This window comes from Melanotaenia boesemani, chromosome 10 (assembly GCF_017639745.1).
Source record: "Melanotaenia boesemani isolate fMelBoe1 chromosome 10, fMelBoe1.pri, whole genome shotgun sequence".
Taxonomy (NCBI): domain Eukaryota; kingdom Metazoa; phylum Chordata; class Actinopteri; order Atheriniformes; family Melanotaeniidae; genus Melanotaenia; species Melanotaenia boesemani.
The window spans coordinates 15,745,122-15,768,672 of NC_055691.1; the positions used below are offsets into that span (position 1 = coordinate 15,745,122).

General features: G+C 39.1%; 1 protein-coding gene across 3 annotated transcripts in view; it reads left to right on the plus strand.

Moving 5' to 3' along the window:
* mgat4c (mgat4 family member C) overlaps nucleotides 1–17,160 on the plus strand; it is a 142,145-nt gene extending 124,985 nt beyond the window's left edge. For 2 of the 3 annotated variants that reach the window (XM_041998118.1, XM_041998117.1), the window contains 3 exons: nucleotides 12,786–12,937; nucleotides 14,559–14,706; nucleotides 15,172–17,160. In XM_041998118.1, coding sequence (XP_041854052.1) covers nucleotides 12,809–12,937; nucleotides 14,559–14,706; nucleotides 15,172–16,328 — 1,434 coding nt within the window. In that variant the 5' untranslated portion in view covers nucleotides 12,786–12,808 and the 3' untranslated portion in view covers nucleotides 16,329–17,160. Of the gene's footprint in view, nucleotides 1–12,785; nucleotides 12,942–14,558; nucleotides 14,707–15,171 lie in introns of those variants that run through there. The other variant, XM_041998119.1, reaches the window with a different exon arrangement.
* The last annotated feature ends 6,391 nt before the right edge of the window (nucleotides 17,161–23,551 follow it).

The window sequence follows — 23,551 nt, forward strand, 5'->3', positions numbered from 1 at the left end:
GGAGCAGCAGAAGAACATATGTTTATGACACACAACAGAGGGCAGTCGGGGAGTAGCAGTTTGTGAAAAGACACAGTCCATTAGCCTATTGTGATTTAACAAAAAACTAATTGAATATTTTTGCCCTGGAGAGTAGTTCACAATTTTCAAATACAAATCATCTTGTGTCTCGGCTGTAGTGAAATTTTTTTATTACAGGTCACATCTTCAAAACATCACACAACGGATGGGGTAGAATTTTTGACCATATGCATATGTCTACAAATTCATCAGGGGAGTACAATTGCCAAGTGTGTGTGTTTCCAGAGAAAATGTGCAGGCATTATCACAGCTCTCAAACAGCATCTATCCCAAGTGCACCCCTGGCAGAGAGTTAATCTGGGTCAAAGTGCTAACTGCTTAGAAGGGCCTGGGAGAGGCCAATTCAAATCGTGTCTTACATCTCCTCATTTTCATTATGAACACCACAGCTGGTGCAAAGCTTTTCACATGTCCTCTTAACCTTAAATGTGAACATCTAGACAACATCCTAACTATACTGCAGTTTAATAAAGCCTCAGTGACCGCTATGTCATTGATCTCCATCACGTTGAGACTTAGCAACTCTGATCACCAATGCAGAGTCCAAGAGCTTCTCTGTGATGAAAAGAGCAGTGTTTGAGTTTCCACCCAATTTGCACATTACGCTCTTTGATTGTCTTGGCCTCTCTTTCACAATGCTGATGAGCTCTCCAAATGGCATTTGTCCATTCGAAGCTATGAAATTGGCAGGGCCTTCTCCCGTCCAGTCAAATAAGTAGAAATCAGATGGAAAGAGGAATATTGTAACCTGATCTGAGGCAGCTCTTTACAATCGTATTTCAGCTGAACTGCACAATTCTAACAGAAAGCGCACCATAGCTGTTTGTTCTGGGTGTTTTGATGCTTGATTGCTCTGAAGCTTGCATCAACAACTCGTTCTTGCTTAATATTTCATGAGATAATATTCCGGTAGCTTGCACCACCTGTGCCAGTACTGACGAATTCAAAGCATTTGTTGATGTCTCCAACACATCCTGGAACTAGAACAAGGCTCTGTCCTTTCACTGTGTGAATGTATAAAGGCAAGGACAAAGGGACCATTAGGAATTCACAAAAAGCCTGTTTGGCAGTGGTTGGAAATATTCTTTTATCAAGGCACCTGAATGTCTGAGATCTTTCCGGCTTTTTAAGCTCCAAGGTTTGTCTTGCACAATTCCTTATGGGAAACAGCTGGAAGCGCCATTGTCACTGCTTGTTTTCCCTACGAGGGCCACAAAGAAGGAAGCAGTGGCAGTCGGCTGTGGCAGTGTGAAGAGAAAGGGGTAGACTTGGACAGTGTCTCTGTGGGGACTGCGTCACAGTCAACACACACTCACACACTCTTCCCTCCTCCTCATTGGCACCTCCTCCTCCCATTAGAGTGTGGGAGCTCAAGCTGTTGACAGCGGTGACAGGCCCTAGTGCTGGGAGACAATGGAAGGGAGGGCAGTGCTGCTGCTGCTGCTGCTGCAGTGGGGTGGTACATCTGTTTGGATGCTCAGCACAGCCGCCTGGCCTCAGGAGACTGATGCAGCCAGGACTGGTAAAGCACACCACGTCTGGGACTGCTTCCTGATCTGAAGGCTACTTGGCAGCTCGCAGCGTGAAGGAAAGTTTGTGCTGTTGCCTCATAACACGATGAGTCCCTTTGGAAGATTACCTTTCCGGAGATGACAGGTTATCAACTTCAAACATGACTGGCTGCTGTGACACAAAAGGGTTTATGGGGATTACATGTTGGGTCTCACAGTAACTGCTTTCAGTTTTTAATTTAGCAAACTCTTTGCTGATAAAGGTCCTCACTGTCAATTCCTAATTGCAATCCATAATTAGGAAAATGTCTGTGTTTCTAAGGGGTGTGGATTTCTGGGAAGGGTCTCCACATCTTTGTAGATAGCAGATTTCTTTGTCAGGCATGCTGTAAGAATTTAGTAATTAGTTAACAGTTTGACCAGTTTGAATTATTAACAAAACAGCCTCTCATAATAAAGGAATTCATTATTCTAGCCCACACCACAATTTTGTTATCAACGAGGGCCTCTGTTACTCTCGGCTTTTTATCAAGAAAGAAAATCCATTGAAAGTGGCTGAAGGCCTGACACAAAGCAACTGCTGAATCCCTGCAAATCTGCAGGCTTAATTGATTATTTGTGCCGAGCTGTATATCTGCAAGGTGCAGGATTCCCAGGAGAAATAATGTAAAACAGATAACAAGATGAAATGTGAGAGAATTGCTTTCTGCTGCCCATTTTATTAATCTTTTCCCCTTTTCTTATTCACAATGAGTTTCCCATTTAGGTTTTCCCATTACTGACACGCAACTTCACTTTCTGAAAAATGGGGCGTAAATCAAAAGTTCAGTGTTGATTTAAGCTGGTAAGAAAATTGTTTGTTAGGAGGTTATTTTGATTTCTGAATAACGCATTAAGGGGCTCACAGCTGTGTGTACCTGAGACTCAGTGAAGAGAATTTCATATTTTCGAATCTCATCTTCATTATTCCGCTCCTCTCTGTTCCCTGCGGGTGTTTAGATCAATGAATTCATTAAGCTGACACTGTACAAACGTTTCTGAAAAAAAGTCTATCAATTTTGTTTTCAAATTCAGGCTGCAGGTGTTCTCCAGGGTATTCTCACATCGGGATTCAACTTCTGTGGAAATGACTTTATGAGAACGACCTTTGGAAGATGGGATGTGAAATTACAGTGGATTATATGACTCATGTTTGCAGCATGCCGGCACCATTCAGCTCAGTTCTATACTTTATTTACTTTGGGTCTTCACTGCCTTCACGGCACTCAACAAAACAAGAGGCCTGCTACCACTCTGCAGCAACTGAGCCATTACAAATGGAGAGGGAATGGCACAGCTTTTGTTTTGTTTAGTTTCATATGTGTCATATTGGAAGCCTAGCATAGGGTTACACATCAGGCCAGACCACATAATTGCTTTTCCCGCACAGGGGAGCTCCTTGTTTTCCATTTGAAGTCTGCATCCATTAGATTTCCCCATTAGAGGAGGAGGGTGTAACAGGGGAAAAGAAGACAATTCCTGAATCACTCATCACTGCCAGATGAACATGGAAGGACATTGATGTGACTAGAGATATTTTTTTAAGGTTTTTTTTAATCTTACACGAAAACATGACCAAACTGGGAGAAAACCACATGGTATTATACAATTGAAATTAGCTGATAAAAACTTGGTTTCTTCATTCTAGTGTGCTGCTCCTGTGTCCGATCCCCAATGCCCATATTGAGCTTAAAAGAAAGCATTTAAGTATTCTACTTGGAATACACTGCAGAAGTCACCTAAATCTCTAGGAAATGCTCCCATTAAATTAATTTAGACAAGCTTTAAATGTGTTAAGCCGATACATTTATTTATGATCATTGTTTGACGAGTTCTGTCTTCTTTTAGCCTTTTGTGACTATGGTGTTAAATTATATGAGTACTTGGCATCATATAGGACACACACACACACACACACACACATATATACATATATATATAACAAATATCTACATCCCATGGAAGAAAGTCTGTCTATCCACTTTTTGCAAAAAATTTTATGTTTTTCTTTATTTTAAAACCTAAAAGTAGAAATAAAATGTGGTTCTTCACAAATTTCCTATAGTAGATAGTTATAAAAAATTCTAAGTTAAACTTTATCAAAAGGTCTTGTAACATTTAGAGCTCTAAAAAAGTTTTATTTAGCTGGCTGAGGGAAAAATGGCTCCTTGGATTAGAAAGGTTGCAGACCCTTGCACTCAATAAACAGATTTTGCAGCACTTTTCTCTTTAAACAAAGAGAAAGCAGGATTAGAATCTCACAGCTTCTAAATTCTGAGGAGAGATAAATATTCATCATATGCACAATAACTTCCATCCATGCACCTTTAGTGCCTCATTATCTAGATTTTTTGGAATAAATTGTCTAACTTTGCATTCTTAGCTTGACTTAACCTCTTGCGTCTGCACCCTACGCTACTGGGAATTAAGGGTGTAACATCAGGTCTGTAAATGTAACTATAACATGTGTGGTATCCACAGAAAGTCCAGAATCTCAGCTACCAGCTCAATAAAACCATTTCTATGACCACCAAACACCTTTAACACAACAAACAATTCAAAGACCAGGTTAACACAAATTTTGCTCCCCATGTTCACCAGACAGCATGAACATGGACAAACAACTTTTCTGCATCTCACAGACTCCAAAGCTGGAAGTTTATCACGTTATAACCAAGATTTACTGAACCAGCAGCCATTTATGTTTCATGTTTGTAAAACATGGTCATATAATGTGTCCTACCCTTCCTGTCTTGCCTCAAAACGTATATCCACCCAGATAAAACTGCATTTAGTTAAAACACACACACACAAAAACACTATGTTTCTCATTGTGCTGTGGGAGAAGTTTCCTGTCCAAAATCACAATTTTCTGCCCAGTTGCATGTGTTTGATTGGACAAAGAAGAATGAGGAAAAAGTTAACGTGCCCATCTAGATGGAGAGAGAGAGATAGAGAGATATAGAGTGTATATGTAAAATGTATATATATATATATATATATATATATATATATATATATATATATATACACATACATATATGATACGTGTTGGGGGAGAAAGCTTTTCAGATCATTACAATGCTGGCATGGGTGGTTTGGAATATATGTTGGATTGTTTAAACAATTATTTATTTTTAACTGTAAATTTCTCAAGTATTTATAAGTGGTCAGTATCTGACTACTGATAATAGATGTTTCATACATGTATATCATTCCAAACAGTCTTCACATAAATCTCAATTCCCTTGTTTATCATTTTCACTTCCCTCAGGAACTGGTTTGTCTGCACAATAACATAACTCAGCTTGCTTTGATGTCAAGAACTGATGTGCAGAAGATTTTCAGCTGAAAGCTATTTCCAAACCTCAAGGCGCCAGTGTGATACAACCAGGTGATATTTTCCCTGAAGGATTATTGGAGGCTGTCTGGGTATATTTTCTTATCTCATCCACAAGCAACTTATCACAAAGGATTCTACCGGAGCTATAGCTAGAACGGTTATACAAAAGCCGAGTGTATTGAAATCATAAATTGCAGGTTATTGGAAATTTTCATCAAAGCTGAACATTTAGTCACTACAATGATAAACTAATTGAATTTCTGAGGTCTTTTGTTTTGCATGCTTGGCTTTTGTCTGAGTTTTGTTCCCAGAGAGTCCCTTTTTGTCTGTCTAACAGGATTTTAACCTCTAACTGACTGCATAGTATTCACAATGAGCTTTGGAGTGACAGTTTAGGAGTTAAAGGCTCATGGTGGTGGAAAGCAGAAAAGAGGCAGTGTCCTGGTTTATTTGGTCCAACACACACACACACACACACACACACACATACACAAAATGTGCATAATGGATATTTAACTGCTCTAGCCTGCTGCTGGAAGTGTGCTCTGTTCTGAAATGATGTTGGAACCATGTGAGGGACTGTGTTCTTGCCAGGATGACACACCCATTAAAACACACATTGTTGATTTCACTGCTGCAGCTCCCCTCTGGATTCAGGCCACAAGAATGAACACAACACACAGAAAAACCTAATGGATGGTCATAGTTACCTCACACCATCATCTGTAGGTCTGTATACTGCTTTCTAGTGTACTTCAAGACTATAAAGTGGATTGCAAATTAGCATCATAATGTTGTAGGTGTTGTGCTGTGCAACTCAGCCACAGTTAAATCTAAGGTAGCAGAAGCACACATGTTTCCCAGCTGTGCCTTTGGCAGTTTGAGTACCTCATCCCCTTCTTGTCCGTACTGAATTATTAAAATAACAGAGGTGCCTTTCGTTGTCTTGTTTCATTAAGATGGACAGTCAAGACTCCAGCTGTTGAGATCAGCTTCCTTCCCAACATGAAACACAGAAGTTGTCTTTTTGCATTTTTTCCCATGAGATACATAAAGAAATTTCTTTTGGTTTAACTCAGGCATCTTAGCTTATTTTTATGCAAAAAATAAAGAGGCTGCTGCAGAGTTATACACTAGGTAGGATAAGGCACGTGCTGAGGAGGAAAGAGAGCTACCTGAGCTGTGGTGTCAGGAGGACTCTGTTAGTTGTAGCCATCAGTGGAGATTCCTCCTGAGCAGTCCTAATGATTTTGCTCATCATCGTGCTGCACTACAGCAGAATGCTGCAGTTTACCGGAGACATGCCACACATACAGTGGAGACAATGCAATGTATTATGCTCTCTTTGTATTCTGGTTTTTCTTTTCTTTCTGCATGTTTCATTGTGTACATTATAATGCAGATGATTCGACAGTCTCACATTCAGTAAAGAAAAGACCACATTTTGCACGTAGTTCGATTATATGGAATATTCATTATTCAACACAAATTGTCAAAAACACTTGTAGTCAAACACTGAACTACAAACATTTCTGTTATTAACCCAGTCACACCATCTTACTGGGCTCCTAACTGCATTAAACTACTAAAACATGCTTGTTGACACACTGGAACTAGTAATGCTTGTTTATTCTGTTATATCACACTAGCAAAAACAAAATGTCATATTTACTAGAGTGACCATGTATATTAAACCCCACTGAGTTTGGAGTTGCACAAAAAAGGCTGACGTGGTTGGATATGTTAAATTCAGTTTTCAAGTGTGCACAAAGAGGTATTGACAAGTCAAATCCCTGCTGAAGCTGACTCCCAACACAAGTGATCAATGCTTGCGGTCATTGAACTCAACTTATAGGTAGTTTGTATTCTATTAGGCATCTCAGGGGCTTTGCAGCAGTGGAACAAAAGCACATGCTGATGCCTAATTGCTGCAAGGAAAATACCAACTCTACAGTTATGTCTGAAGGTTGTAGCATCTGCTGCTGCTGTTAATTCGCTTTACTCCTTCAGCTGATGTAAAGTTGCTAGGAGAATTTTGCCAGTGTTGTGGTGCTTGAGGTTGTTGTGTGAATTTGTACTAAAAGCTTCCACCATGGCGCCATTAGATGGCCATAGCTTTTCTTTAGATTACTTTTGTAGGAGATAGATAAACTCTGCATGTGCTACAGATCTAAATCTTCACATTTTCAGTATTGATGAAGCCTTCTTTGAACACCATAATATAAACATGATGATGCTCAGAAATTGAATATCATCAACTTCTCTGAGTAAGTATTGATTGTGTCTGGTAGTACAGCTGACAGATACTATGGCCATCCTACTATTGACTCCTTACTGTTCCTGTTTCACTTTCATTAATAGCAGCTTTTAATTGATCTTGGCTTTGAAAAACTGTGTAAGAAATCAAGTAGAACATCTTGTGAGCACAAGTCTATTATATCTTGCTATCCTCTATCAAAATTATACAATACTGTAGGGAGAATATGGATTAGCAGACCAAAGAAGTGAATCTGGTCTGCTTGATAACAGGGGGTCATGGTTCACTTGCAAGTGAATTTTGGTATGTGCTGCTTGCATTGTGAAAGCAAATGGACCGTTCCATTAACTGGAGAGAGAAAGTGATGTAGAAGGCTTCATAGGGAAGGATAACTCACTACCTCTCCTGCTGTTCATACTATACAGATTCTTGCGAAAACTGCTCTGCGTTTGAACACCAAAGTAAAAACAGAAACCCAGAGGCTGCATATACTTGGTATTGCTGTATTGTTTACATGAAAAATAATTTCTGTTGGCTAATTGATGAGCCTGATTTCCTTCTTCTTTCTTATTGGTCAGTGGTCATTGCGGGTAATATCTCCCCTAGTGAGCAGTTGTTGTAACCGTGTGACGTTGTCCAGGTGGTTTGGTCCGCATGAGTTACATGCAGTGTGAAAGTAAACCAAACAAACGGAAGGTGCAAAATATTTTGGTATGTCACACCTAATCAAAGTAAGTCCCTGTGCCTTTCTGTAAAACTGCAAAGATTTGTTGGCTGCATAGTGGTGTGGTGCAGTATGCATGTTCTCTCTGGTACTTAGGCTTCCTCCCACCATCCAAAGACATGCATCTTAGGTTAATTGATCACTCTAATTTCTCCCTAGGATTGTGTGAGAGCTTGAAGGGTTGATTGTCTCCCTGTGTTGGCTGTGCGATGGACTGGTGAGCTGTCCAGGTTTTACCCTGCGTCTCGCCTGCTAATTGCTGGGATAGGCTCCAGGGCAGGTGCTCCAAAGGCAGTGTAGTGCTACAGGCCAAGTTCACACAGCAGCAGACAGACTGGGTAGCTGAATTTAAATGCAAGCACATTAGATAAAGTAAAGAAAATTAACACTGAAAAATAAGCATCGTTTGGCTGCTATTAAATTATACTGAAAACTGAAAAGCTGCGTGCAGGATTTGTCAAATTAAAATAATTTTTATTTAAAGTGTTATAATAACCTCAATTTATTTGATTTGTTAACTTTGGTTCTGTGGGTTAAGGTTAGGGTTCAGTTGATCATTTAAAGGTTTGATTAAATGGAAAATCCTAACTTTTTTTTGTGACAGAAATGCATAACAAGCTTTTTATGAAAATAGAAATCAAAAGAAGTTGTTTAACACACCAACACAGCATTGTGATTGCTAAATTAAGTTAAAATAGAAGCGTTGAGTGATGCTAGATGTAGAGTCATTAAGCAGCTTGGAGAGTCGGCTCTTCTAAGGGAGCTGAATCTTTGAAGAGACAGACCTTCTATCATGATAAATTAAGCTAATCGTTTTTCAGTGAAAATTTATTCCATGACATGCATTGGCTGTGTTCTTATTATTTTTTGGCTGTTGGAAAACCTGATTGGCCGTTAGTTGGTTGAACAAGCTGTTGTGGTGACAGTAACAAATTGCTTGTTTGGAGGGTAACTAGTGACCAGAAGGGTGAATTGCTAATGTACAATGTTACTAGCTACCACAAAAAAGAAATCTTAGGACTCTTAACATGTTAATGTTATTTACTAGTCCCAACCATAGACTGTATAAGATGAACGGAGCCTCTGTGACGTCACCCATAGGCTTCTGAAGAGCTGAATTGCAGCTCATTGGGCGGTTCCCACCGTCGCCATCTTGGCAGCGTCACGCGTGTCGTCATTCCCGGAACATCCATAAATGGGCAAAGAAGTGAAGCTGAGAGGGGGACTGTGACTGTGGGGGTGGATGATTGACACCCATCAAACTCTGAGCTGCCTGTAGCTAAGAGCTAAATGAGCTAACCCAGCGCTAATAGTAGCTAACCAGCTAACGGAGGTAGGCAGGCTAAAGCCAAGGCGCACTGTTAGCCAGCTAAAAACCACGGTTGTGCTGCACTCTCCCTTCTTGCTGCAGATATTGGATACCTGTCAATCCAAAGGACACGCCCCTAATTATGCCGAATTTCAAGATTAGATAACATCCAAATGGATGAGTTAGAAAAAAAATCCCCCCCCCCCCCTCACAGTTGTCATGAAGGTAAACTTGACCTATTAATCTTAAAATACTTTTTTTTGTGTGCCAGGCTTTAAACATGTTTATTAAGTTGTTCTTTGTAACACGGGAGTCTATGGGGATTGACTCTGTTTTGGAGCCAGCCCCTGGCAGATGAGGGGTGAACTGCAATTTTTTTCACTTCCACAAAGGCTTCACATTTTACTGGCTGAGGTTGGCGCTTGCTCCCAACACAAAATACTCACATACTTGCAACTGTCTTTAACAAGCCAGAAATGCCTATTATGTATCTGACCAATAGTTAGCTAACTAGCCACTAGCTAGTGGTCAGATATGCAGATGACAGGGTAGATGCCTTTTTTCTACCTTCACTGCACAAATATATCTACCTTATATGTCAAGATTTACAGAACTTTGCTTACTTAAATTGCAGGAAAATAAGAGGAAGAAGAATTGGATTATGTTTTCTGCAGAGTCAGGTTGAAATGCAGCACTACAGATGTTGGAGGGGCTACAGCCAGCTCAGGGAATCTGATTAATGCTCAGTGGCTTGAAGAGTCAAGTTAGCAAATGTTTCAGAACTGTATGTGAAAATATTTATTGGAGCAATACATTTTGTGAACTGACAACTCTGCACAGTTAAAGTTTGAGGGCTGCATATCTAGTTGGATCTTGTTGAAATTAAAAGATCAGCTATAATACATCAGTCAGAGTCAGTGTGTGTTTGTGATAAAATTAGTTCGGTTTTGTTTACCCTGTTAGTGTGGGTCATTTGAGTATGTCTGAGGCGTGTAAGTCAGCATCCTCTGTGGACAAATCCTCGGTGTCTTGAAGCATTGCTCATTTTATCATTATTTTGAAAATTAATTTTCTGTTCTTGGCCATTAATTTTTGGTTGGTTGACTAACAAAAATTCCTGTCATATGATATCTCAAGATGAACATTTGTCTTTGCTTTACAAAGACTTTGGTTTGGCTTCATTTGACAGGTCACAAAGCAGACTGACATCTAGGAGTAATGGTTATATATCTAAAAAAAAGGGGGAATATTTCTGTGTTTATTCCCATTTGCTTCCATCACTGCTCAGTTTTTTGCCCATTTCATGATCTTAACTGATTAAAAGACATGAACATATTCTCTAGAAAAATTATGATTAAGATACTTTGATGGTAACGTTAATTAATATTTCATAAACCGTTTCTGGAGAGCTCTCCCAAATCATCCCAATGTTGGTTGTTGTCCTGATGTATATAATCAATACTTTTGTGAAGCACCAGCATATGAATCACCCATGACATTGATGACAGGAAGTTGTACATTTAAACTGCCTCTGCATGGATCTTTGTTAGCCTCTACTGGCAAGTGTCCTTTTCTACATCAGTCTACGTTTAACATTTGTTAAATGTGGAAGTGAATATAACAAAAGGACTGACATAACGTGTTCTGATATTTGAAAAAAAAAAAGTTTATTTGATGCTTGATTTGATAAAAATAGATGGGCTGGTTAATCAAAGAAATATTAAATAATATCTAGAAAATGTGTGTATTATGTCCAGCAGTCCAAATTAATACCTATATTATGTTTATAGTGTTTATCTGTCATCTAGCTGTAGCTCAGGAGGAAGAGCAGTCGTCTTTCAACCGGAAGGTAGGCGGATCGATTCCAGGCTTCCACTGACTACTTGTCCTTGGGCAAGACACTTAACCCCACGTTGCCTCTTGATGTGCCTGTCGGGGTGTGACTGGGTGAATGTGATAAGTAGTGTAAAGCGCTTTGAGTGGTCAAACTGACTGGAAAAGCGCTATATAAGTACAAGTCCATTTACCATTTTACAACAAATTTGAATTTCCAGACTTAGTAGAAGATTTATGTTTTTTAAAAAGGCAATCTAAGACAGTACGAACAGTGACTAATCGTTTAAAATGGAAATGATGTTGCTGCACTTAGGCCTGTCGCGATAAGCAATAAGTCAATTAATTGAACGATAAGAAAATAAGAGCACGATAAGTTTGCCGGCCGCGATAATTTTTTTTCGTCCCCCCTTTACCATAGACTGTGTATGACAATAGGTTTCACTATGGAGTATTTCGACTAAACGCTCTGGTTTCTTGCGGAGTGATCTCTCTAGTGCCACACTTGACTGCAGCATGTTGCAGCACGAGCCGGTAAGCCGCATTTGTTTTGCACGGCTGCCAACACGCAATGGCCGTGAGACTTGCGTATTTAAGTGGCTTCTCACGCTCTCGCGCTAAACCTCCGATTCTCATGCTGAAATATGTAAATAATAGATGCAAGCATCTCCTCTTTTATTGTTTCGCTGCTTCCCACATGTAAGCAGAACACACACATTCTAGCTTACGACGTCAGTACAAAGCCCCCACTTCCTGGTCTACCGTAATAACCCCTGTAATCCGCAGGCACATTACGCAAATAGAATCAGCCTATATACTACCGTATATGACAAAATACACATTAAGAGCAATGCCGGCTAATCGAGAGGTTTGGGAGGATTCCCAGTGGGCCGCATAACTTTTGGGCCGGTGTCCCGGCGTATGTGAATGTGGTATCCCAGCTAACTGCTGGGTTGTAGTTACTTATAAGGCCAACAGAGGGCAGAATGACTTTGTTTCACAAGCAGTAGATTTTGAAGAGCAGAAGAAGAACACGGGTTTTTGTTCGATGTAAAGTGCTGAAGTTTGGTTCGTCATTAAAACCGGCATGCTTGTCTACTTGTCTGGAGTTTATTTGAAGATGCAACAGTGAAAAAGGCGCTTTTATTTATTTAGTTTATTGACCTTTGAAAATGTGTACTTGCATTATTACGGCATATGTCACTATATTAGTTGAGAATGGTCTCAAAATGACACATTAGCGCTCTGCGCAATATTATCGTTTATCGCGATAATTTCTGAGAAAATTTATCGTACAGCTAAATTTGTTATCGTGACAGGCCTAGCTGCACTGATTAAATTCCAGATTATTAGTGGAGAATCACTGAAAATCTGCTTTGCACAACCTTTGATTGGCACATCCATATCCTCCACCCCCTGATGTGCCTTCAGGTTCTTTATCATGTGAAGTACTAAGCAGTTTGTTGGGTATTTACAATGACTATTATCCTTCCCTTTCCATCTATAATATCTGGTTAGATATTTGTTCAGGAATAATTACAATGCTCAGTGATAATGATCACACCATACGTGGTTGTATGATTCCACAATTAATTTTCCATTAATCTGTGCACTCTTTGCATCCCAGGATCCAGAGATTCAACCCAAACAGGACTAAGAAGTCTTTTTCTTATGTATGTCTCCTGTAGATCCCAGTGGTAGTGTATACAGAATGAGGCTGGTGTGGAAATCCCTGGACAAGATGAGATGTCTGAGGAAACGCTCTACGATTCCCTTCCTCGGCTTCCTCATCACATTCCTTCTCTTCTTGAACCTCTACATTGAAGATGGCTATGTCCTGGTTAGTAAACAACATTGCATATTATAACTGCTACTTATTCCACAAATCAAGCTCAAATATTTGAAATAAACACTGGTCTTTAATAAGTATTTGAATGAATTGCAAACTATATTGTCACTCAAGTTCCTTGAATTTTTGAAATCCTTTGGAAACAATATCAGTAGGCTGCATATTGCTGTACTTTCATGAGCCATTAGCACAGGGGTGTCCAAAGTCTGTCCTTGAGGGCTACTGCCCTGCAGCACACCTGAATTGGATTGATAGATCAACATGCTTGGTCAACACTTGACAAGCTGTTGAGAAGAACAATTTAGTTTCAATCACGTGTGTGGTATAAGGAAAATATCTATAACTTGTAGGACTGTGGCCCTTGAGGAGCAGAGCTGGACACTCCAGCTTTATTTTATGTCTAGCTGTAGCTGATTGTGCTGAATAGCAGGCAAGCAGATGAAGTCATGCACCTTATTTTTGTTCATTACCTTAATGTTTATGGTGTGAAATCCAAAATACTTCCAAACACTGTTTCTCAGTTTGGTGTTGTAATTTTCAGTTTTACTTGCTAGTTTTCTCCACTTTTGTTGCAACATAACAAACATAACTAAAACATATTTCAGGGTCAATTATGTCAAGGTGTTAAAACACCTTTTGCTGAATTAAAAAACAAACTAGTTTCAACAATGTGACAATCCTCTACACCAGGGCTATTCAGTTTGGACCAATGAGGCCCACAGTCCTGCAAGTTTTCAATGTTTGTCAGATCAAACACACCTGGCTCAAATGAAATGGATACAAAAGCCCATGAAGTTCTGCACAATGTCTCATTAATTTAAGTCAGGTGTGTTGGAGCAGAGAAACATTGAAAAACCAGCAGATTGCAGCCCTCGTAGGACCGAACTAAGTAACCCTGCTCTACACAGCCAGTGGTCTTAAGTACTTACAGCTTGTCATTTTTTTTCTTTTTTTTTCAAATGGTTCCCTGTTTCCCCATAAGCATATGTCAAACTTTGAAAATTTGCAGCCCTGTTGTGCCAGTTTTCTTGCATTTTTTTAGGAAGCATTCTCCAAATTACAGCTAAATATCTATTCCTTTTTGGTGTCTGAACAACAAATCTGATCAAGTATGCAACTGAATCCAAATGTGTTTTATTTTTGTTCACTGCTCCAGTCTTTTCCCTTTTATAATAACTTGTTTTTAACATCAAGGAGACATTTAAATTTTTATAACCTGTACCCATGTTGAACTCATCCAGATGATTTATCTTTTATTCACGATGTCATCTGAATTTGGTGATCCCAGTTCATTATCTGTTTGTTATTTCAATTATTAAGAAGTAGTTTGCATTTTGAGCTCACTGGTGCTTTTCTCAAGGCCATCTGCTCAACTATGCCAATAGGCTTTAAGTTTCTTGTTAAAAAAAAAAAACATTAACTCAGCCATATCTAAACAACTATTTTCTCATATTTGTATAAATATTTGAGAAATGGTTTAAAAAGAGAAAAACATTAATCCTTTTTTCTAAAAGAAAATGCATTTACTTGTTTCTTTACTGGCATGTTTGATGATTTAGTTTTTTTTCTTATGTTTTGTGGTCTATAACTTGTTTTTCATATTATGTTCTAGGAAAGTGATAAAAGGCAACTCAGGGAAACATCAGTCCATCCTCAAAGCTCAGAGCGATATGTTCACACCTTCAGAGACCTCAGTAATTTCTCTGGAACCATTAATGTCACATACCGCTACCTTGCTGGAACCCCGCTGAACCGCAAGAGTAAGTTTAGGGTTTTTTTGCATTTGTGTTTTACTCTAAATTAAAAAAAAATTTAAACAAAAATTACACTGACTTGCTTGGAAGTATTTTTACAATGGGGTTTTAAAGTAAAAAGTTAAACTGTTCCACAGTTTAACAGTTTTCCTTATGATAAAACACTTTGAACAACCCTTTCCATTAGTTAATTTTCACACGTAAAATTCATAAACCAATATTTTATTCACAGTACAACATATTGACAAATGTTGAATGTCAGGTAAAGCTAAACTTAAGTTTGGTAACAATAGTATATTGAAACAGTCCCTATGGGGGGGACTTTTCAAATGTGAAAGCTCAAGAAACAGTCCGCAATTTTACTGTCAAAATACTATTCTCAATGTCAGGAACTTGCACACTTCATTTATCATTCTGCAAATATCCCACCTGATATAGTTGTAAAATAAAGTGTTCATATTGTGTTCACAGAGTATCTCACTATTGGACTGTCGTCAGTCAAAAGGAAAAGAGGGAATTACCTCCTGGAGACGATCAAATCCATCTTCGATCAGTCCAGTTATGATGAACTGAAGGAGATTGTGGTGGTGGTCCATCTGGCAGACTTTGATCTGGTCTGGTGTGAGAACCTGGTCCAGGAAATTACCCGGAAGTTCGCTCACCACATCATAGCTGGAAGACTCCTGGTCATCCAGGCTCCAGAGGAGTACTATCCATCTCTGGACGGGCTGAAAAGGAACTACAATGACCCGGAGGATCGGGTCCGATTCCGCTCCAAGCAGAACGTGGACTACGCATTTCTCCTTAACTTCTGTACGAACCTCTCACACTTCTACGTGATGTTGGAAGATGATGTGCGCTGCTCCAGGAACTTCCTGACAGCACTGAAGAAAGTAATCACCTCTAGAGAAGGTTCCTACTGGGTGACTCTGGAGTTCTCTAAACTGGGCTACATCGGGAAGCTGTACCACTCCAGAGACCTGCCACGTCTGGCTCATTTCCTCCTCATGTTCTACCAGGAAATGCCCTGCGACTGGCTCCTCATTCACTTCAGGGGTCTGCTGGCCCAGAAGGACGTGATCCGCTTCAAACCCTCACTGTTCCAACACATGGGCTACTACTCCTCTTATAAAGGAGCAGAGAACAAGCTGAAGGATGATGATTTTGAGGAAGACTCCATAGACATTCCTGACAACCCTCCTGCCAGTCTTTACACAAACATCAACGTCTTTGAAAACTACGATGCCACCAAGGCGTACAGCACAGTGGACGAATACTTTTGGGGGAAGCCTCCCTCCACTGGAGATTTCTTTGTCATAGTCTTTAACAAGTCAACCAAACTTAGCAAAATTAAAATTGCTACTGGGTCTGATGACCGGCAGAATGACTTTCTTCACCACGGGGCTCTGGAAGTCGGAGAGAAATTAGTTGGGACTAAAAAGGGAAAACAATGCTCATCCTACATCACATTGGGGGAATTTAAAAATGGCAACATTGAGGTTCAAGATGTCGACCACAAGATTGCCTTTGACATTGAGTGTGTGCGCATTGTAGTGACAGCCAGTCAGAAAGAATGGCTCATTATTAGAAGTATAAGCTTATGGACTACACAACCCCCTAGCCAATGAGGACTGCACTCAAAGACTCTTAGTATGCCACAGAGGCAAATAATTGTATTATTATTTAGTATGTTTTTCCAGGTTTATTTATTCATTTTTGTAACTATTTATTATTGCTCATTTTGCCAAATCAATGTTTTTTCTTTTGTTTTTATACCTAAATTTTTAAACCTATACTGGACTATTATCACAGTCATTCTCAAACTGTTCAGCTGATCTCACAGTTTTCATTAGCAACCATTCCATAATTTATTCATTATGCTCCATAGACTTTACCTGATAGCAATTCCCATCATAGGACTGGGCAAAAATTCAGTATTAGTTTATGATTCTGAACATTATCATGATATATTATTGTGTTATACATAGAACAAGTTTTCTTTCCCAAAACCAAATTAGGTTTACAGTATTCTATGTTTTTGGTGGCACCATGGTGTGGTGGTAGCCTCTGTCACCTCACAGCAAGAAGGCTCCTAGTTAGAATCTCAGCTGAAGCCTACTTGAGTGGAGTTTCCATAAACTCCATGTACATAAGGAGGGTTTCTTTAGGAACTCCAGCCTTCTCCCACAGTTCAAAAACATACAGATGAGGTTCACTGATGGAAAGTTGTTTGTCTCTGTATTGAAGTGGTACCTCTTACCCCGTGAGAGCTGATACTGACCAAGATAAAACAGATATAGATAATACATTTTTCTATTGTAATCAAATTCCATAAACAGGACAGTGCAAACTTACAGTTGGTAGACAACTGATCTTCCACCTGAGCTACAGCTGCCCTAGAACTGAAATAGTCAGTTAAAGAAGTAATGTAGTTAAAGTGTTACTGAAGTCAAAGATTAGTGGACATGAAGGGACTTGTGACTATTTGTGACTTGAAACACAATTCAGTTCAATTCAGTTCAACATTTCACTTGTTTCACATTGTTGCTGTTGCCATGGAAAACAAGAGTAGCAATGCTTGAAAATTATTCTGTAACTTTATCATCTTTAGATAATAAGTTAACTTTTTAATTATCTCAAGATAGGAAAGGGTTGTTTTCTCTGCATCAGTCTGTTGTGGTAACAAAGGAGCTTAGCCAAAAGATCTACTTTCCTACACACACCTATGGTCACAATCTTTGGTTAGTGACTGAAAGCTTGAGATTACAAATACATGTATTCCTGATACCCCTTTGCAAGAAGAGCCAGATGAGGTGACTCGGACATCTGAGTAGGATGCCTCCTGGGATGTTTTCTGGGCATCTCCCACCAGGACGAGGTCCTAGGGAATGCCCAGAACATGCTGGAGGGACAATGGACCTCATTCACCAATATCCTCTTACGAATCTTCTTACATTTGTTACTGAGTGTTACTGAGAAGTTTTTTACGAAAACCCTCCATCAGATTCATGAACACATGTTCGTAGACTGCGGAATTGTTCTGATTTTCCCTCTTAGATTAGTGAATATCTCTCCCAAATTCACAGGACAGACCAGCTGGGCCTGCTGTGCATAGGCGAGGAAAAATTATAATATAGTATATATTATAATATATAATAAAGATAATATAAAAATGGCTTTATACACAAACGGATCATTAATTACTCCTGAACTCATACAGCAGCCTGCAGTCTGGTCTCATGAGTGCCTCAAGATGCACATCCTAGCGGTGTCATGGCTAAACAGGAAAGTGGTACACTGTAGATTAAAATTTCATTACACAGACAGTACCCTCTACAGTTTATAAAGCTAATTTCCACCTGCTGTGGCATCATTTTAAGATGCGGTTCACCTACAGAGCGAGTAGTCCATCTGATAAATCCTCCAGGTGAGTCTGACAGGTGTTATTAACCAGGAAATAACTTTAAATTCTTAATAAAGGTAATTATTATAATAAAAAGATACTGTTATAGTAAATTTTAATTATTAAACACCCCATTCAGCTGGTGGATCTGGGAGTCACAGGTGACTGGGACATTTGTGGAATGATGTTCTTGTGGTTGAGGGAACAGATCGGGCATGTGTGCAGCCTTTTGCGCTGAGGTTGTTAGGAAGAGCAACAACAGAATTAGATCCATCTTGACGGCAACTGGATTTTGAATGAATGAAATGGATGAAAATTTGTTTAAAATCTGACAAAAACATTTTATAGTTGTATTTTAATGAACAGAACAGCAGAAAACACAAATGCTAATTTTGTTCAAACGTGTTGGCATTCAGATGTTCATAAGAATGTTACTGAATGTTTGTAGGATGTTGGTGAATACTACAGTTTATGTAAAATGTTCATAAGGATTTAAGAGCACATTTGTTTGTAAGAACGGTTGGTGAATGAGGCCTGGGAACACCTTAGGATTCCCCGGGGAAGCTTGAAAAAGTTCCTGGGGAGAGAGGAGTCTGAGCCTCTGCTTAGTGCCCAGAATGGTACAGAATGGATGGATGCATGGATGGTTATCTAAAGATAAGTGTTTTGTTTACTCTGGATAATGGGTTACATTTTTAAAAGTACTATATAACAGAGTACTTTATTTGATAGATTTAAGGAAAGCCATCACCAGAATAGCCCATACACACCTTAAATTATTGTCCTTGATTCTACCCAAATGTGACAGTAAACAATTAAAGTTAAGTGCAGACATAAATCACTCATTTTCGAGCTCACCTTGATCAAGATTTATCACATGAGATAACAGAATTATTAATCCATGATCTCAACATTACAGATTGTAAGAAAAAAATTCTTGCAAGCATGGCAGCTCTCATGTAATGTTTGTCTACACATTACAACTACGAAATATGCTTATCAGCCACAGAAAGATGTCCACTTCTAATTAACTGTTTCTTTCTGTGAGATGTTTTAATAGCTTGCTTCACTTTTTGGAAACAAAAGAAATTTGGTGGCTATGAATCGGCTTCGGGCAAGTTTTCCGAACATCGAGCAGCTGATGAAGTGTGTTAATTTGAGGTTTTATTTATTTAGTAAGGCTGAAATTAAAAAAGGCATAAAAATAATGCCAATCTCAATCATTAATTATTTAAAGTTAAATGACAAGATTTTTTTTTATTTCTTTTTTTTTTACTTTTTAGTGTTAAACATTAAATACATTATAAAAACAACAAGTACAACAATGTATGATTGTGCATACATTTATCATATCTTTCAGTTTGTCATTGTTTAATCATGGTTCTTTAACATCATCATATTCAGTCCAGTCATATCACCCCGCCTCGCCATGGTGACAGAAGTCATTAGTGGATGATGAAATCAGCTATTATTAATGAATGTTTCTAAAGGCTTTTCAGAAAGGTGATTTAAAATGAGTAATGAATCCAAATCTCATTTAGGGAATATCTACATCTGATTCATTGGATTTTGTTAAATTTGTTCAGTATTGTGGACATGTAATAGTTTCTAAATACCGGAGGAGAATACCAATAAAAGGAATTATTTTCAAATTTTCCTTGAAAGCACTAATTAATTAAAATAACTGTTTTCATGTATTTTTTATTGATATTGACCTTGCAGAAGTGTAGCCCCAGCGTTTTTCTTATCTCTTACACATGTTTCTCTTTTGAAACTCACTAGGAGGCATGAGAGGTCATTGTTGCCCTGAATTTTCATCATATCACACCAAACTTTCCCTTTTCAAAGTATTTTTTCTCTGTTTTCATTACATTCTTGGCTGTGGTTGTGACTCAGTTTAGCTCTCTATAACTGTATGTTCTGCTAGGCCTGCTGACAGGAAACCAATGTTTGTTTTCACCCATCTTCTCCAAGAGCTGAGATTAGACCGCACAGTGAAAAATGGGCCAGGTCTGCTCCTACGTCCTTTTTTTTTTTTTTTTTTTTTTCCCCTTCTTCAACACAAGCCCCTCTAGTAAATTGGTCTTTGTTTGCCTCACTCTCTACACCAGCAAAACAACATCTTCCCTGGAGCTACAGGATCTCAATTCGTTCCTTCCCCGATGCTGCACTCTCACAGCACCACTGCTGCAGCTCCGACTCTGTTGCCCCTCTGTATTCTTTGTTCTCGGTTTACATGCTCCGCAGCTGCTTCTGAGAAACTCACTCATCTCTCCTCTGAAGATGCTTTATAAAATCTCCACCTGGCTGTGCAGTGTGTTGTTACACAGCTGAGAATGACCCATTAACTTAGCCAACGCAGGGTTGCTCAAAGCATTAAAAATAACTTAATCATTCACCGTGTTGTAATCAGTCTGTTTATAAGCATCGTTTAGCACATACCTCTCTATCCTGAAATGTCTCAAGGATGGATAGAAGAAGTAAATGTTAACATTACAGTGGTGTTATTAAATATGCAGCACCAGTTTAGTGGAGCCTTGTACTGCTGCTGCGACAACCACCTGTTCTATGTTCCCTCGGGGTCTTGTTCAGTGCTTCAGATGAAGACCTTCCACAGATTGGCTTGTATCCCCACCACAAAATCATTCCATGCCCTCCACCTTACGAATAGGCTTATTATTTTCTCTCAGCATTTACCTCAGAATGCTGCTATTCATTATAGTGAATAACTGCATGACCTACATGAATCAGTTCTTTGGAGGAGTGTGTTGTTAGAATGGATGATGCTCAGAAACCCAATCTACATTGTGCCACACGTAGCGTTTTTCATGACAGCGTTGCCAGTTCTTCTGTGTCCGACTGGCTTATGAGCTATAAGCGTACAGCAGCATCACGGAGCAGTCACTGTAGCTGTTGTGCAAGTGGAATTGATCGTTTTGATGCGGCTCGAATCCGAGCAGAGCAGCTGTGTTGCGAGGCTGATATTTCTCCAGGAAAATCTGCTGTCTGATCTTTATTTGAAATAAGATGCCAGTCAAAAGTAGCTGCACACTGCAGATTTATGGACAGATTTACATCTCGGGGATAACAACAAAAGCTGCATAAATTCCTCAAGTGGATGTCAGCGAACTGCTGCGCGCAGCATTCTTTTGCTACTGGCAGCATGTTTGGAAACCTCAGTCCATGCATAGCCTTGGGTGGGCTGTGTTAGCAGGATCACTTAAACATTTCATGTAATATTTAAAAATTGTTCTTTTCATGTGTAATTGTTGAGAATTAATCAACATTAACTAGACCTCTGTGAGAAAAGGGCAGGAAATTGTGAAAACACAACGGCGTAAGCTGGTTATTTATTGGCTGTTAAGAGTCCCGGCCCTCAAATTTCTGTGCAAGTGATGAGTGTGAACATGATGTGTGGCTCCTGAGATGTTTGAAATGTGAGCTGTCTTCCAGGTGAGCATGTACAAAGTGCATGACCAAAAGAATTTTCAGTGGATAAAACTTTTTATACATCAGGATCAATGATTTACTGTTCAGCTTCTAATAAAATTATACGTTTGTACGTAGAAGCCTACTGATCATACCTTACAACAGGTTAATGTGCTGTGTATTGTTCAGTGGGGCGAGTGTGTCCCGATGTTGTTTCTGTATCCGTTCTACTCTCCATTGTTCTCTAACTGGTACTGTATTGTAAGATGACATATATTTTTTTACACGTATCATTTCAAATGTTGTATATATTGTATTAAAATTTAATTAGATTAAACTGATAAATGATAACTTTGTGGTGTGTTGAATGCTGTGATCCAGCTGAAATGACACACTGGAGAACAACATATTGAACATGTATTTGCAAAGAGGAAAAAACTCTCCACACGATCTTAAATCGTAAATATTGTCCTGTCTGTCTTTTCCTGGAAAATGCGTTGTTTCAGTGTTAAAAGTGTTGATAAGTACGAGTAGAACATGAAGTTATGATGTACGTTCTGAATAAAAACAAAGAAAAAAGAAAAAGAGAGAGAGATTACTGGCATTTGAAGTTCCTTTAAACTTAGAACGAGAGCAAACATGCTTGACTCAGATCATGCTGTAGCCAAAAGCTAAAAGCATACATTATTCATTTAAATATTCATATGCCTTCTGCTTTTTTAAACTGCATACTTAATGAAGGTGTGGTGATGATACTTCAGGGGAATACTGTACTGTTTAAAGCTGCATGCACTTTGTGTATTTGTCAAAGGGGGTCATATATTTTCTTAAAGTGCGCTGTCAGACATCCACAGCAGGGTTTGTTTGTAAGGTAGTTTATTGAATATTTGATATGACCTGTGGAAACTGACCCATGAAGGTCAGAGTGGTGGGTGTCTATTTAACCTGTGCTCTGTGGAATTTATCAGAACTCGCAAAGTCTTCCTGAATGCAATTTACATACTGTATATGTGCCTCACAGTTTAAGGTAGAGTAGGAGATCCTGGAAAAACAGTTTGAACAAGCTACAGTTTGAAAATACACACTTCAAAAGTCCAAACAAGCCACACCTCCAACACACAGAAACGTGCACTGCTTGTTCCCAACGGTTCACGAGCACTGGACAGCATCGATTCGCTAATCTTCGCTAACGTTGTCCTCATGGTGATGTGTTTATTTTAGCTGGGCTGGTAAACCGCACACACTACCAGACTCACTACCAGACTCACTACCAGACTCACCTCGAAAAATTCAAACACATTTGAAATAGTGTGACTGCAGTCAAACTGTCTGTTCTCCTCACATATTTGCCAACCCCATCAAACTGTTTTTGCGCTAACTTGTCATGCTGACTGCCAGCAACTAGTCCCAACTAGTCCCGACTACACACTACTGGAAATTGAGGGGAAATTCTGGCACCTTTTTTTACTTAACAAACTTAGCCTGGTAAAAACAACATAATTATGATAACATAATGCTGGAAACCACTGAATATTATCCAAAAGTCATGAAATCAAGTAGTAGAGCTCTTGCTCGGCTATCCTTCAGGTTTTTTTTTTCTTGGAAGTAGCCTTTTCCAAAACATTTTTTTTCGACTTAATATAGGCACCCTTTCTGCCATAATGTCCCTTATGTTTAAGTGTATACTGTAATTTGATGTAGTAAGTTAGCCAAGCTCTGGCTCTCGCTTCATTGCCTCTGTAAGGGCATCAAGCCTCTGAGAGTGTGCAACTCATGCACAAAGAGTGGCACACCCAGAGGGGTTGTCCATTACACAGCAAACTAAAAGTTCTTATTTTGTGTAATAAATTGGCTGCAGTTTGGATATGAAGGGGATTTTAATCAATATAGTAAAAATGGTTCTGAAAAACATCTCCTACCCTACCTTTAAAGCAGTACATAAAATAACAGCACAGTCTCAACAAAACAGTTGTGACTGGTATGTTTGTCTTCAAGAAAAATTATGTTACACATGTACAG